The 17385-nt window shown below is 46.1% G+C and overlaps 1 protein-coding gene across 1 annotated transcript in view; it reads left to right on the forward strand.

Moving 5' to 3' along the window:
* Positions 1-17385, forward strand: part of hdac5 (histone deacetylase 5) — a 33734-nt gene that overhangs the window by 5256 nt on the left and 11093 nt on the right. Inside the window, exons 2-16 of the mRNA XM_065965186.1 lie at positions 6503-6592; positions 7317-7564; positions 8472-8616; positions 8720-8825; positions 9233-9357; positions 10153-10284; positions 10549-10658; positions 10828-10944; positions 11065-11176; positions 11402-11515; positions 11606-11799; positions 11897-12015; positions 12101-12296; positions 16279-16390; positions 16936-17069. Coding sequence (XP_065821258.1) covers positions 6503-6592; positions 7317-7564; positions 8472-8616; positions 8720-8825; positions 9233-9357; positions 10153-10284; positions 10549-10658; positions 10828-10944; positions 11065-11176; positions 11402-11515; positions 11606-11799; positions 11897-12015; positions 12101-12296; positions 16279-16390; positions 16936-17069 — 2054 coding nt within the window. The remainder of the gene's footprint in view (positions 1-6502; positions 6593-7316; positions 7565-8471; positions 8617-8719; positions 8826-9232; positions 9358-10152; positions 10285-10548; positions 10659-10827; positions 10945-11064; positions 11177-11401; positions 11516-11605; positions 11800-11896; positions 12016-12100; positions 12297-16278; positions 16391-16935; positions 17070-17385) is intronic.

Genomic DNA, 17385 nt, shown 5'->3' on the forward strand with positions numbered 1-17385 from the left:
GGCAGACGCCAAAACACCGGCGGTCAGCTTGTGCTAGCTTCTAAATTCTTTGCTTTTCCATGACAGCAAATGTAATATTCTCAGGTAGCCAGCAGTAGCTGTACAAGCAGTAAACGTACACGCTAACGCTGCAGTGATTGTGCGCTTCTCTTGCCATGAGTCCAAGGAGGAGGAGCCTAATTTGAATGTTTTGTTTATAAGCTGCAGCGAACATTTCTACTGACTCCACCTTTAACAACATGCTGCCAAAAAACTGCCTTTGTTTACATTTACAATGCAAAGACTCACAGTGAGGGATGCATTTGAATGTAAAATATAAGCAGTTTGGGATTAGCATGTATGGAAAAAATAAATAACAGGTAGAGATCTGTCCACGGGGGGCGCCAGACTGACACAAAATCAAAATCTCTGCAGCTTTAATAAGGCTATGAGTGTCCAATCAAGATGTTCCTTGCTATATTCCTGCAACAACTATTTTGCAAACCCAAAGACACAAAGTATTCAATCATTTTCAAATAGTTCTGGAGTGACATCTTTACTGATGAAATAAAAAGTGCATGTTGAATGTCTCATCCCTGATGCAGAGCCGACTCATGAGACACACGAGTGCCTCGAGCTCCTGCTGTAAATCCTGCTCTCATGACGTCCTGCTGCTCCTTGTTAACTTAGAAGAGCACAGAGATGTTTGGTTTGGGACATTTGCAGACTTTGAGGAACACTTTTTTTAACTCTCTTTCATTGCTGAACCTTCAGTGTTCATCACTTTAACTCTCAGGAAACTCTCTTCATCTTTGCATTCTTATTAAAGGTCATTAATCCACTTATCGGTCATGAGTATTTAACCCGTGGAGGCCTCGTTACGGGGAAATTTGCCGAACAATGGCGCTGCCAAAGCGAGGTTTAAATATGGCTGGATGCCACGATTGGATGCCAGAAGGTTGTTAGATGGTGCAAGCAGGACATAGATTCAGTCTAATCTTCTTTTCCGCTGCAATTAAAGTATCGGCTCTGTGACGAACCCAGATCCGTGTATTTAAGAGTTTGTGTTCAGACTTAACAGGCTCACAGGCAGTTAAATGTGAGAGATGCAATGTGTCATCTGCTGCAGTGTTTTTTTTGCACTTTACGTCTCTGGATCACATTTATTCTTTATTTGCCTTAAAAAGTCAAAAATGAAAATCAGGGTTAATGCAGCTCTCAGAGTCGGCTCTGCACGTCTGATGGATCGATTCAGGTTGTTTTCAAAGACACAAACTCTGCTGTAGCACAACCAACAGCATCCTCTGTGGATGACCTACAGTCTGCCAGCCCATAATACTCCTGACCCACCCTCGGTCTCTATGGCAACGCTACACATGTGACTCCTCTCTCTCTCTCTCTTTTTCTCTTTCTCTCTCTAAGCTTCTAATTTGTCTAAAGTACACACAGCCATTATACTATTTTTACCTCCCTCCCTCTCTCTCTCTCTCTCTCTCTCTCTCTCTCTCTCTCTGGGCTTTTTTTTAGTGTTTTGCAGGGCTGATGTCATAGTGCCTATTTTCTTTTAGCAATGCAGAGTGAACAAGATGGGGGGAGAGCGAGAGCGAGAGAGATGGGGGGGAGAAAGGAGGAATATATATCAGGATCCAGAAATACCTCACAGCAGCAGCAGCAGCAGGAATATGAAACAGAAGCTCTTAAAACAGCAACAGGATTTCAAACTACACCCCTCCGCCTTCCTCATAATTAGCAGTGTGCATTTAGAGCCGTGTCTTTGTTTCTCGCTGTGCGGAGCGCCTGGCCATTAATGGTAAATGTAATGAAAGGTGCAAAGGAGAAGTTTAGTTAAGATCGCGCTTTGAGTCGGTCTAAGTGAAGGTTTAGCCCATGTTCAAACAACATGAAGAATTTTGTAGTTTAGTCTCATAACTCATTTTCCCAAGGATGCCCTCGTCTCTTAAGGCCAACTGATCGACCCTTTGTCAAGCCCCGCCCTCACCAGGAAATAACCCTCTTTCGAGCCCCGCCCTTCTTATCTACTGTTACCAACAACAAACATACAAGTCTTTCTGATCCATTTTTCTTAACGTCTGAAGGTCAACTGAACTCTTCAGGTTGTTATATTCCAACAAAAACGGTCCTGCTGCATCGCCGAGGGCCTCCACGAAGATCCAAATCCAGTAAAATATTTAATCCAAACACATTACATCCATAAAGTTCCACTGATTGCTTCTAAAAGTCTGCCGTGGTTCCAAGTTTCTAATGTATTCTCTGTACTAGTTCATGCACTCTGACCTTTCAGTGGACGCCTCATTTGACCAATCAGGACACTGTTTTAGATCGCAATAGCCAATGAGAGCCTGAGTAGAAATATGACTCCATGAACAGCATTACACATGATGCAGATGAGTCAGTTAAAAAATAAAAATAAAAGATAATAACAGGAGCAAGCGGTAACATCCAACGTTAAAAAATGAAGCCGATGCGAAAGTGCAAAAAAAAATCCTGCAGTTCCTGGAGTGTCCACTAGAGGCTGGCTTCAGACGCACAGGAAGTCACATACACACCCATTCTAAAAAGTTAAAAAGACAGTTTTTTGATGACTCATCTGATTTGATTTGATGAAGGATAAGAGTTATTCACAATAAGTTGTGTAGCTGACATGATTGACAGGTGGGCGCGGTGTAACGACTCGTCAAGAGGATTAAAACCCCTCTCAGCTCCAGCTCTCAGCCGGTCGTTAGGTCAACTTAAAGTTAGGATGAGACAGCATTTCCAGCATGGCCATCGACACTGATGGGACACCAAAGCCCCCCTGCAGGATCAGAAGGGTGACGTCACTTAGGCTATTTACAGTCTATAGTCAGGAGCAAACGAGGTCAGCTGACTTGAGTCAAAGTGAGGCCAAAGTGAATTCAAGTAACAGAAATGACGTTCAAGGAAATCCAAGTCTACCAGAAGTTAAAGATTTCCATAATCATTTTTTAAAATGAATGTCTATGTTTGAAGTTAATGAAATCATTAGCGCAGATAATTAACTGATTCATGGACGTGTGCACAGCTCTTAGTATGAGGGAGGATGCTTTCTAGAGTCACTCTGATCGGCGCTAACATGGACGCTAACTCAGTGCTTCATTCATAATCTTAACACCAACAATTTTAGCCAACTGTGTGGAGAAGGTCAGTGTGATTATAAGTTGTGCTCTGCAGTGGCGTGATGCATTCAAAGTCATATAATCATCAGTCTGTGCTCGTTTCTGCTCAGACTGATGTACAGTCTGTCTTTGATTCTTTTACTGCAGATGCTCGAATTTCTGTGAAAGTGCAGCGAGCTGGAGTCAGTTATGATTGATTGAAAGGCCGCCTCTTTGTCAGACTGTACCTTAGTTTAAGTGTGTGTGTGTGTGTGTGTGTGTGTGTGTGTGTGTGTGTGTGTGTGTGTGTGTGTGTGTGTGTGTGTGTGTGTGTGTGTGTGTGTGTGTGTGTGTTTACCAGACTATAAATGTCTTCAGTTTGACGTCAGACGCTGGCTGCTGTGGAATGCTGCTCTCTCGCCAAACTGACGGTTACACACACACACACACTCACACTCACAGGGCGGTCTCTCTCTCACTCTCTCACACACACACACACACACACACTCAAACACACTCACACAGGGACAGTGTGTGTGCTGTAGAGGAAGGGGAGACACATGCGTCACAGTGAAATGCCAGAATATTTGTTTAGGTGATTTAGATGTGAGAGGCTTCACACATGTTCAAACACACGCGCGCACACACACACACACACAAACACACAAACACAGCCTTAGTTTTCTTCTGCTCTCAGTTTTTTAATTTTTTAGTGGGCTCTCAAAAAGGTTTCAAACCATCAAACCTACAGCCGTGCAGCTTCTTTGTGGGATTAATAAAGTATATTTTATAAATGAGCGTCATGTCGGGGGGCTGTGACGGCAGCAGTGTCTCCTGTATGTTTACATTTCACATGCAGGTACGCACAGACTCTGCATGCACAACGATCCGTTCTTGAAAGTCGATATCAGACAGACTTTCTTGAATGAAAAATGAGAAACATAGCATTTTTTGTTTGCATCAAACAACCGAAAAGTGGCAGCATGACGTGCTTCAGGTCACATGATTGGCATCGCACGTCCTGCAATGTGATGTTTGCTCATGTGCACATCTTCTGGGAAGCTAAAAGGATAGTGTGTGTGTGTGTGTGTGTGTGTGTGTGTGTGTGTGTGTGTGTGTGTGTGTGTGTGTGTGTGTGTGTGTGTGTGTGTGTGTGTGTGTGTGTGTGTGTGTGTGTGTGTGTGTGTGTGTGTGTGTGGGAAATTCAACTTTAACACCAAATATGGGTCTGAAAACCAACAGGATGGATTTTATAACTTTTTAGATCGATTTAAATTCTTCTAAATATTTTGAATTTGGTGTATTTCTATTCAATTAGACACTTTGTCTGATGGTGAAATGTAATTAAATCTCAAAAGACAAAATTCAGAGAGAGAAACAAACAACTAAATGTGGGAAGTGTTCGGGTTAGAAAGAGTTCAAACAGATTTCTTGGGGTAGTGGAGGACAGTTTGTGACTAAAGATAGTAAAGACGTTAAATGATGAAACCTTTGCCCCCTCTAATTGGTCACAATCCTGCAGGACAGGCCTAATGAGCTTGCCCTTATTGTGGAAGTCGCTGTTTGATGATCTTAGTGCACGCGTGACGCAAAGGCGGAGGTGACCAATCAGAGCAGCTCGGTATAAAAAGATCACAGGTCAGACTACACGGTGGGAAATTCCTAATTGTATTTCCTTTTTGGCAAATCGAAACGTGAATAAATAGTCCCAATGACGTCACACACACTCACTCTCTCGCTCACTCTCTCTCCCTGTCTGTCGCTCACACACACACACACACACACACACACACACACACAAGTGATCAGTGTAAGCTGATTGAGCCGCTAAGCTGATAGAGAGCTTCTGAATCGAGTGCTGACGAGTCTTTAGCTTAAACATGGATACTGCAAAGAGCTAATTACACACCTGACATCCACCTGTCTTTTTAGGCACTTTCTATTTTTGCTTTAAACTTCGTGGAATTTCTTTTTAAAGTCCAAGAATCCTGATGCGTCCTTTTCCTCTCCCTCAGTCGCTCGCATCTTGGGCCCGTCTCAGCCTCTCCCATCGATGGTTTTAGAGAGAGAAGTGAGGAAGAGACGAGCGGACGGAGCAGTCAAACCTGCAAAAACTTCTTTAAAACGTTTAAAAAGTCAGTTTGAAGCAACCTTAGTTACCGATGATGCGCTGCCCTGCTGTGTCACCTGTCAAACCTGCTGCATCGCTTTTTAGAAGAACATCTTTTTGGAGAGACACTTCATCGCCCTGCAGATTTAGGGACAACGTGACAACGTAGATATGATACTACAATTCAATTCAAACAATTAAGAGTCAGATGTTCATTAAAGATTCTCAACCTTTTTCTTAAATGGTTGTAGTTCTGGACACTTCCCAAACAAACTTCCACTCAAGGAGTCTTCCAATTTATTTTAGTCCTCCTGCCTATTTTTCACTGTACGGAGTACAAGTAAGGAGCAGGTAAACCAATGCCACACTACAGTATTTATATCCATTGACTGCCGCTTATCCAGTAGCAGCAAGCACAAGGCAGCCCAGACTTCCCTCTCCCCAGCAACGTTTTCCAGCCCCTCCTGCGGGATTCCCAGGCCAGACAGGATATATAATCCCTCCAGCTGACCTCCGGGTCCACCCCGGGGTCTCCTCCCAGCTGGGCGTGCCCTGAAGACCTCCAGATGGAGACGTCCAGGAGGCTTCCTCATCAGATATAGCCTACAGCCATTTTCTGCAATGATGGGCCTTTAAAATACACAAACTCAACAACAGATAGCCCTTCTGAAAAGTTTAACGTTTTTCATCTCGAGCGCTTAGAGCAGCCGCACAAAAAAAAGAGACGCTGATGCTCAGAAAAAACCGCTGGGTGGACACGGGGCATTAATCACGCTGTAGGAGCCATGGCGTCTGTTTGACCTCTGTTGATTATTTGTCACGTTTCACTCCTTATATGGGTTTATTATCATTTCTGGTTATTTACCTTTGGGTGTGGTCTTACTTTATTTTACCTGATGAGAAAGGGGAGGGTGATTGGGTTTGAATATTTCATGTTGCCTGTCTTCATAATTTTCAGTATTTTTTGGACTTTTGTAAAGAACTTTTTGACTCGTCCTCAAAACCTCAAAAATCTGGATGCTATGGAAAGCAAAGCTAATGCTAAGCATGCTGCTATTTTTAGCAGCATGTTGCTGTGTCCCTCACTCCTCACAACATCATTACAACTCAGTGTGTGTGTGTGTGTGTGTGTGTGTGTGTGTGTGTGTGTAGGGGACTGATGTAATAGTCTGATAACATTTTCCAGACTAATCAATCTCTCTCTCTCTCTCTTTCTCTCTTTCTATCTCTCTCTTTCTCCCTCTCTCTCTCTCTCTCTCTCTCTCTCTCTCTCCTGCAGTAGTGGAGGTGAAGAGCAGCCTCCCGTCGGGCATGCAGAGCCCCGTAGGAACAGTGAGCGAGCAGAGAGGAGGAGGAGGTGGTGAAGGCGGTGAGTGGGGAGTCCTCTAGGAGTCCTTGAGGGGGGTGTTGTGTTATAAAAAAGGGGGGGTTTGAGTTACTGTGTTTATTATCTCCTTTAGGGGAGCAGCCTAAAGTTGTGTTCAGATCAAATTGAAGTGAGTTTTCTGGAAGACGTGACGTCACATCCAACAGGTTGAATATGCACCAAGCTGCATCTTGAGATTTGATACTAGATCCAAACTCCTTTAAAAAACATTTATTTTAAACGTTTGCTTTCACACTTACAGAAATCTCCTGAAAAACTCCTTATATTTCCTGATATTTCCAGGAGTAGCTGTGTGTGTGAACGCAAACAGCCAAATCTTTCTCTCAGACTTCACCCAGAGTTTCTCCGACCAGACTCCTAGTATTTTTTCCACAGCAAGTCCGAGTGAGCTGATGTGAGAACGCAGGTCAGGAGAATCTCCAGAGCACTCCTCCTGAAATTATCTAGATATATTTTCAGGAGTGTAATTGTGAAAACGGCTTATTTTGAGATCAAATCTGCTTCTGTAATCTTGAGTGATCTAGTGTTCCTGACTGTCGTTGCAACCTAAAATAAAAAACTTCTTGCCACTTCCTGCAGGACGTGAAGTTGCTGACTCGTTCTTTCCAATAAACAAACAAAGACATGTTAAAGAATGGGAGAAAAGAGAACAACATGTCATTGATGTTAACAGTATGAGTAACATTCTCCATTTCCTCCTTTCCAGGTGGGGGTCCAGGAGGAGGAGGAGGAGGAGGGGGGGGCCCAGTGGACCTGCGGACAGAGCCAAGGGGGGGTTCTCTGTCTGGGGGAGCCGGCGTGGACACAGCCCTCAGAGAGCAGCAGCTCCAGCAGGAACTGGTTCTCCTCAAACAGCAGCAGGAGCTCCAGAAACAGCTGCTGTTTGCAGAGTTTCAGAAAAAACACGAGGTGCTGACGAGACAACACGAAGTCCAGCTGCAGGAACACCTGAAGGTAGCCTGTCAGGTATTATTCACTCGATTAGATTTAGGACCTGAGCTGGCAGGTACACCACAAAGAGACATTCACCACTGACCAACATCTGATGTTTGATGCTTGACCTGCTCACCTTTACTTTGAATTAGTTCATTTTTATTTATTTTATTTTAGTTTAACTGCCTATTTCCACATAGTCCGTGAGCGCCGCGTTCCGTGAGCGCCATCGGACGACGTGCACTCTAACCCCCTTGGTCCGTTTCTGAAGTGTGAGCGCAGCGGAGCGCAGCCATGAGCAGCTGTACACACATCACAGGAGAACTACAAGATCACGCAGGAATAATGAGGAAAAATGTGCAAACATGTTTTATTTTGAAATCTTCTGGATGCTCTCTGACTTCCTGTCAGGGTGGCTCTGCTCTCTTCAGCTTGACGCATGCTTGCAGCAGGCTCCCTCAAAATTAGACTTAGTTGCAGCATATTTGAAACAGAGAAGAGCGTAGTGGCGCTGCTCCAGAGACGGGCCGCAGTGAAAACAGCAGCATTGAAAAGAGCGGCAGCAAGCGGCACCGTAGTGCATGGCACTGAAGGACCATGGCGTGCGTGGAGTATATGGAAATTGGCAGTGGGATTCGCTTATTTACTTGATTTACATTCAGATATTTGACTCAAGTTTAGTTTACTTCTGCTTACATGAGTTTGATTTAAGTTTTTCTTGGATATCTTTTTTATTTTATTTTGTAAACTTTATTTTATTTTGTAAACTTAATTTAGTACTTGCATGGAAAACCACAACCAAAATACATTTAAAAGTGAATGCAAACATCCAAATTCAAACATCACTTCACTGATGATACATGAGAGTCAGCTGGTTTTTGTGTCACTCTGTTAAATGTGTGTCTTTGTGTGTGTTTGTGTTTGTTAGCAACAACAGGAGCTGTTAGCGGCGAAGCGTCAGCAGGAGCTCGAGCAGAAGAGGAAACTGGAGCAGCAAAGACACGAGGAGCAGGAGAAACATCGACTGGAGCAACAACTGCTGCTGCTGAGGAACAAAGAGAAAGGCAAAGAGAGTGCGTTTCCACTGCGAGTTTTAAAAAGCTGTGATGCACACGTCTCTGATCCGAGTCGACTAAACAGTAACGCACTCTGTCTGTCCTGATCGTGTTCCTTCAGGTGCCATCGCCAGCACAGAGGTGAAGCTGAAGCTACAGGAGTTCCTCCTCAGTAAGAAAGAGCCGGGTCCGGGTGGACTGAACCATTCCTTCTCCCCAAAGTGCTGGTGAGCATCATCACACAGAGCTGCACCGATGACATCACTGTTCACCTAGCTGTGGGTGACACTCCCACAGCTAGGTGTTTGTTCTGCCCTCTGAGTCTGCCTTCTCACTGTAAACAATAGGACATGGAGCGAGAAAGCCCGAGTACACCCGAGCCCTTCCAGAGAGGGGGCGTGGTCAGACACAGCTCATTTACATATTTAAAGCTACAGACACAGAAACAGCCTGTTCTGAGCAGGGCTGAAATAGAGGGGTTTATAGACATGATCAAATACAGGATCAGAGTGGATTTAGAACAAGAAACTTCACACACATGTTTTGAGGAGCTCTGAGACTTATTTACACTGAAGAAGAGGAGGAGGAGATGTGACCTTTAACAACGTGTGTGTCTGTGTTTTTGTTTATGCAGGGGGGCACCGCACTCCTCCCTGGAGCAAGGCTCTCCTCCGCAGAGTGGAACTCCTCCCTCTTACAAACTGCCCCCCCTGCTGGGCAACTACGAGGGCAAGGACGACTTCCCGCTCCGCAAGACAGGTAGGAGAGATTTCATTGCATGTGTGTGTGTACATGTCTGCTTTGTATTTATGTGTCACTTTACATACAAGATGCAGAAATCTTGACTGACAGCTCAATAAGCCCAGCTTTCCTGCGTCTCATATCCGGCAAACCGAGGGGCGTCCAAAACGGAAAGCTTGAAACTAAAGCTGCTGATGATCCACGTAGAGTAAAAAACAAAGGAAGAGCTTTGTTGTTGTGATGCAGTATTGAGCTAGTTATAAGCTGATATTTAAATGCAGCAGAAAAATTTCCAACAAGAAAAACAATAAAGGAGCTTAGCAGTCCAAGTCCTCCTCGCTCGACGCTGCCTCCGTCTGACCCGGGTTCACAGAGTGATGGTGGGGCAGGCGTTGTCCAAACTTCCAGAATTTGGATTCAGGACAGTTGGATTCAGCTCACAGTTTAAACCAATAAAACCTGGATGTGTTTTCCTCTTCCTGCTGTCTGCCCTCAACCTGAAGCTGCTAATCGAGCGAGCTAACCTCGCCGGCCAAAAATGCAATGTGGGATTAATCGGCAGCTGGCGATCCTGAAACGTCCTGCTAGTCTCCTGTTGGCACATCACCACACGCCTTAAGTCACCTGTGTGAAACATCCAACACAACACTGCAGCTTTAAATCAAATTACACATTTTCTAAGTCAGAGCACGTGGTCGTTACGCGACAGAGATGAGACGAGATGAAAACCTCAAAAAAGTGATCTCTGTTTTTTTATTTCTTGGTTCCAAAGAAATCTGTTTTCACTCCCTTTCTCTGTTTTTTCTCGCCCAGTCTCTGAGCCAAACCTGAAGGTGCGTTCACGGTTGAAGCAGAAGGTGGCGGAGAGGCGGAGCTCGCCACTCCTCCGCAGGAAAGACGGGACCGTTATCAGCACCTTTAAGAAGAGAGCCATAGAGATATCAGGTAAAAACACAAACACAGGCATGCTGTTTTTCACTTTTTCTGCATGCTTGCTTCCACAAATCAAGAAAAAAACAAAACACATAAATGCTAAATTTTTAAAGCCTATTTCGATCTTATTCTCTCGTTTTCGCTTCTTAGGATATGAACACGCACACACACAGATGCAAGCTGTTATACGACAAAATGAGAATTGTGACTCTTATTATTGAACTTGAAGACTGATCACATTCTCTCTCTCTCTCTCTCTCTGTGTCTCTCGCCCAGTGTCCTCTCTCTGTAATAGCGCTCCAGGTTCGGGTCCCAGCAGTCCCAACAGTTCCAATTCAGCCATCGCCAACGGCAACACAGGATCTGTCCCCAACATACAGACAGAGGTAAACACACACACACACACACACACACACACACACACACACACACACACTTTATTTATAAACAATATTGGCAGAGAATGATTACGATGGTGCATCGCTTAATGTCTCTGTAATTTTGAATCTAATGGAGAATTTCTTCCATGTGTGTCGTCTGTCGTCCTCTCTGCAGCTGAGGTCTCTCCATCAGACGCTGGGGGCTGATGGGACATTGAGTCCTCTGAATCTCTACACCTCGCCGTCTTTGCCAAATATCTCCCTGGGACTCCCTGCGAACACACATATCACGGTGAGTCGACGCAGATTTTTTAAAAAACATTAGGTTTCTTCTTGTCATGTCGGCCATATTGTCAGTGTCCCTTGCACAGATTAAGAACAGATATGGCCATGTCTCTCTCTCCCCCTTAAGGCCCCCCAGAAACTGTCCTCCCAGCAAGAGGCCGAGCGTCTAGCCATCCAATCACTGCGAGGGGGCGGAGCTCTGACGGGGAAGTTTCTCTCTACATCTTCCCTACCTGCAGGTAAGTTTAACATCACTCATATTTATATGTCACAACTTAACGGAGCGACACCTGTGAGCTGAGATTTGCAGTTAGGTGGTCAGTGCTCGGTCTGTTTAGGCGTTGGTTGAGGTTCGGGGGCGGGATTGCCGGTTAAATGTCCTGAAATTCTCTAAATATAACGGACAGCCTCTTGATTTTATTGTGTTTGTTGAATAAGTGACAAACAATAACGTTTCTTTGCAGGGGTGGGACATGATGTGGAGACTCCGCCCCCCAGCTCTCATTCCGCACATTCCTCGTTACTGCAGCACGTGTTACTGCTGGAACAGGCCAGACAACAGACCGCCATGTTAGCAGGTACACACACACACACACACACACACACACACACACACACACACACACATATATGTCCATCGTTTTCATTTCATTGTCTTTCTGTTGCAGTCCCCATGTACAGTCAGTCGCCCCTGGTTACGGCAGAAAGAGGCGTGTCCAGCGGCATGCGGTCGGTCAACAAGCTGCCTCGCCATCGGCCGTTGGCTCGGACCCAGAGCGCGCCTTTGCCGCAGTCCCCCCAGGCCCTTCAGCAGCTGGTGGTCCAACAGCAACACCAACACTTCCTGGAGAAACACTACAAGGTACACACGTTCATGTAAACACACACACACACACACACACACACACCGCCGCTGTATGTGCAGACTTTCGCTTATACCGACTTCTCGTTGTGTTTAGATGCTATCAAAGGGGACGGAGCTTCCCAGGCCGCCACCCACACATCCAGAGGAGACGGAGGAGGAGCTAACAGAGACCAACGACATGCAGGAGGACGACGGAGGGGCGAGCTTACACAGGTGAGCAAATTCAGTCTGACTGATTCATTTGTTTTAACCTTTATGAACTAGAAACCTAAAAGTCATTTTTATTCTGTCCAATCAGGCTTCAGAAGGAGGGATCTGACGACAGCACGCACTCCTCCGAGCGACTTTGCGCACACATAAAAGGCGAAGAGGAACACGGGGAGGTGCACGTGAAAGGGGAGAGCACGGAGAGCGAGCTGGACGAGGAGGAAGAGGACGATGACATCATCCAGCTGAGGGAGGGAGACGAGGATGACAGGGGGAGCTACTCGCAGGTGAGTGTTTCAAAGTGATGGAGACTGAACGTGTCACTCTTATGTTTGTGCATGAAAAGTTCTGAGTGTACTTGCACAACTCTGAACGACCTCACACTTATGATACGCTTTGGTGTCACTTTACTGATAAGAAAAAAAGTAGCTGAAACACGAGAGATTTTTAGGTGATGCACTTAACATCCAGTTTAAACATGGGATCACATCAGATTTAATAGCAGTAATAAAGATCTGCTCTGAGGTCCCGGGGTCTGGGTCTTCTTAACCTCAGGACGTTTTTGGTTTGCACTGCTTCATCCCACAGAGGGATGAATCACACGCGTGAATCATCATCAGACCTGGAGCTCTTTTCTCGCTGTGTTTGCTCAGTTACAGATGTTGCTGTGTGTTAGATATCTGATTCACCAACGCTCTCTGTTGGCCTCTTACCTCGGTACAAACCTGACGTCTCCTCAGGTGTTTTTCACCCTCACATCATTGTTTTGATCCTGAGAAATCCTGAGCTGCTATGCTATCACAGTTGAGTGTTCGTTTTGGTGAATGCTTAATTAATCGATGAAGCTGCACATTGTTGTTCGATGAGCTTTAGAGATGTATCTTTAATTTATTTTCATTGTCCTGACCCTGCGACCTCGCCTGAAACGTCAGCGTGGAACTAAATATTGAACAGATTTGTTTGGTTGTTCGAGTGAGAAGTCGTGTCAAAGACTTTTATTGGCTGATCAAAGATTGAATCTAATTGGTTAATGGGTTAATTAATGCACGATTTGTTACTAAGTCATAAAGCCAAAAACAAAGAAAATACATTTTTACCTTTCCCTCATTACCCTGCTGTCTTCTTCTTCTTCTGCTTTTATCCCGCTGTGAACTTCTTAAATCAAATATATAAAAAATAATAGAGAGTGAGAAGAGAAGGATTAAAAAAGCGGCAACATTTTTAATATGTTGTTTTGCGCTCCTCTTACATTATTATCGTTTATTGGGGACACTCCTCTTACCTGTTTTCATGACGGGCGGTGTTTTCTTCTTCTTGAGGACGCTGCAGCGTTTTTTGAAGGGAAGGGTTAAATGAACCAATCCAAAATGTATAGTCAACATTTATCCGGATGTTTTTTTTTGTTTTTGGTACAAACTAAAGAATCGAATGAGTCATCGGAAGAGAGCTTTGACATTTTGCAGTAACAGGAAAAGGTGGGATTTGAATTTGAATTTGAAACAACACTTCAGTTTTTCGACACCTACGAGCGACACTTTGTGACAAACATGTAGCATGAAATACTTTCTGTACGACATCTATGCCATTTGAAGGACACCAAATGTCACCGAACAAAGATAAGAAAGATGGCAGGCGAAACAAAGGAGCCTCCACGCAGGTGTCCAGGGGAACTCGACCGTCTCACACACACACACACACACACACACACACACACACACACACACACACACAGTGACAATTGTTGACGCTGCAGTGACATCACTGGCTGGTGACTCAACCACTGGACTCATCGCTGTGTGTGTGTTCCTGTATGTCTGTATGTCTTCGTGCGTGCGTGCGTGCGTGCGTGCGTGCGTGCGTGTGTTTGTTAGAGTCCACCCACGCATGATGAGTCACAGAGATCGCAGCAGGGAGCACAGCAACACCCCTTATATATAGACACTGGAATATGTGTGTGACTGCAGTGCGGACACACACACACACACAGATCTCAAACTCTCTCTCTCACACACACACACACACACACACACACACACACACACACACACACACACACAGATCTCAAACTCTCTCTCTCACACACATACACACACACACACACACACAGATCTCAAACTCTCTCTCACACACACACACACACACACACACACACACAGATCTCAAGCTCTCTCTCTCACACACACACACACACACACACACACACACACACACACACACAAGTGTAGTGAAGTTTCAGGACAGTCATTTAAACTTTACACAGATGTTAAAGTTGCTGACGTCATGAAAGGCTCGAAGCTGATTTTTTATCAATGAAAGGATTGTTCAAAGCTCCATCTGTGACTTTGCGTTTCTTTACACTTTAAAATCTCTTTTTGATTTCATTACAAATTTAACTCTTTTATTCATCTGTGTCTGAAAATTCAACATGAAATAAAAAGTACATTCTGTGCCGAAGGGGTCTGGATTTTTATCAGTGCTCTGGTTCCTGTGGGTAGTACGTTTTTAGTCTGGTATTGACCAATCACGTAACAGCAGGCTTTGATGTACGTAGAATAAAAAGTAAAATAGAGCAAAAGCAGGCAGAAGCAATTCGCTGCATAACACCCTGGTGGTTGCTGGATGTCAGGCAGTGGTTGTGATGTCACAGTCCGATGGTGGTGACTTGGCGTCGGGCGGTGGTTGTGACAACACAGTCCGATGGTGGTGACTTGGCGTCGGGCGGTGGTTGTGACGACACAGTCCGATGGTGGTGACTTGGTGTCAGGCGGTGGTTGTGACGACACAGTCCGATGGTGGTGACTCGGCGTCGGGCGGTGGTTGTGACGACACAGTCCGATGGTGGTGACTTGGCGTCGGGCGGTGGTTGTGGGACGTCACAGTCCGATGGTGGTGACTTGGCGTCGGGTGGTGGTTGTGGGACGTCACAGTGCGATGGTGGTGACTTGTCGTCGGGCGGTGGTTGTGGGACGTCACAGTCCGATGGTGGTGACTTGGCGTCGGGCGGTGGTTGTGGGACGTCACAGTCCGATGGTGGTGACTTGGCGTCGGGCGGTGGTTGTGACGACACAGTCCGATGGTGGTGACTTGGCGTCGGGCGGTGGTTGTGACGACACAGTCCGATGGTGGAGGCTGGGCGTCAGGCGGTGGTTGTGATGTCACAGTGCGATGGTGGTGACTTGGCGTCGGGCGGTGGTTGTGGGACGTCACAGTCCGATGGTGGTGACTTGGCGTCGGGCGGTGGTTGTGACGACACAGTCCGATGGTGGTGACTCGGCGTCGGGCGGTGGTTGTGACGACACAGTCCGATGGTGGTGACTCGGCGTCGGGCGGTGGTTGTGACGACACAGTCCGATGGTGGTGACTTGGCGTCGGGCGGTGGTTGTGGGACGTCACAGTCCGATGGTGGTGACTTGGCGTCGGGCGGTGGTTGTGACGACACAGTCCGATGGTGGTGACTCGGCGTCGGGCGGTGGTTGTGACGACACAGTCCGATGGTGGTGACTCGGCGTCGGGCGGTGGTTGTGACGACACAGTCCGATGGTGGTGATTTGGCGTCGGGCGGTGGTTGTGGGACGTCACAGTCCGATGGTGGTGACTTGGCGTCGGGCGGTGGTTGTGGGACGTCACAGTGCGATGATGGTGACTCGGCGTCGGGCGGTGGTTGTGACGACACAGTCCGATGGTGGTGACTCGGCGTCGGGCGGTGGTTGTGGGACGTCACAGTGCGATGGTGGTGACTCGGCGTCGGGCGGTGGTTGTGACGACACAGTCCGATGGTGGTGACTTGGCGTCGGGCGGTGGTTGTGGGACGTCACAGTGCGATGATGGTGACTTGGCGTTGGGCGGTGGTTGTGGGACGTCACAGTGCGATGGTGGTGACTTGGCGTCGGGCGGTGGTTGTGGGACGTCACAGTCCGATGGTTTAATTTGGGTTTCAATGGAGATAAACAAACTTTTGTGGCCTCTAGTGGACACTTGAGGAACTGCAGTTTTCTGCTCGTCCACATTGGATTCATTTTCTAACATTGAGGTTGCTGCTTTCTACAAACTTATTTTTCATTCAGTGATACATTTAAGATCATAGTTATTTCTCTGTGTGATGAGGCAGGAGTGGTGTTAGTGTTAAGCATTCAGCCAGGTTTAATACACCCACACACACACACACTGTCCTCCATCGCAGTGAATGAATACATCTCTGAGTCATCCTTCTGCAATGAATCATAACTTTCTCTCCCCCCCACCCCCACCCCGTCTCTCTTCACCCATCAGGCCTTGCAGCACCTGGGCGTGTTCCAGTCTTCGCTGCCCCACAGACCCCTGGGAAGAGCACAGTCCTCGCCTGCAGGCACAGTCCATCCCGTCAAACACCTCTTCACTACTGGTCAGATTTGTGTGTGTGTGTGTGTGTCTGGTGTGTGTGTAAGTATGTGTGTGTGTGCATATCTGATTTTTTTTTTTAATGAATGACAATTTGACATCATCTGTGTCAGACCGCCTACCACAAGCCCCCCTGCTTGTTGCTTGGCATTGTTTCTCTTTACACAAAAACAACAATGCTCGATGATGCATGATAAATGGAAATTTCTTAATCCATGTAGTGAAAAAAAAAAGATTATATCATCTAACCCTCGTGCATTATGTCTTCATATACGTGTGATGGTAAAATAGATTCACCATAACCATAAATAGCCATCAAACTGTGTGTCATATCTGAGGTTATACAAGAATGATTGTGGTGAAATCAACGTCCTGCTTGTCTGTCACATATTTCACTTGTTGCTACTGACACCTTGTGGTGCTGCACTGTAACTACAACTCATAGTTTTATCCATAGGTCCATTCATAGTGTTAGTGGTTAGTGTGTATAAATGCTGTTTTCTGCTTTTTTTATATAATATCTTGTTATTTTCATGTGTCTCCCTGCAGGGCTCGTGTACGACAGTCTGATGTTGAAGCATCAGTGTGTGTGTGGCAACGCTCACATCCACCCGGAGCATGCTGGGAGAGTGCAAAGCATCTGGTCCAGGCTGCAGGAGACGGGCCTGCTGGGCCGCTGCGAGGTATACACACACACACACACACACACACACACACACACACACACACACACACACACACACACACACACACACACACACACACACACACACACACACACACACACACACACACACACACACACACACACACACAATCTTTGTACTCACAACACAGTGATGTTTGATCTTGTTTGTTGTGTGCTGCGACACTTTGCTTCAAAATAGAAAAATTAGTAGAGGTACAGTGATTATAACTGAAATTACTTCTGCTTTTCTGTACTTACTTAGTTATTCAGATAAAGGTCAGACAGCAAAATCAGTCTTTAGCGCTCTGTGG

The sequence above is a fragment of the Labrus bergylta genome, chromosome 16 (genome assembly GCF_963930695.1).
Source record: "Labrus bergylta chromosome 16, fLabBer1.1, whole genome shotgun sequence".
In the NCBI taxonomy this organism is placed as follows: Eukaryota; Metazoa; Chordata; class Actinopteri; order Labriformes; family Labridae; genus Labrus; species Labrus bergylta.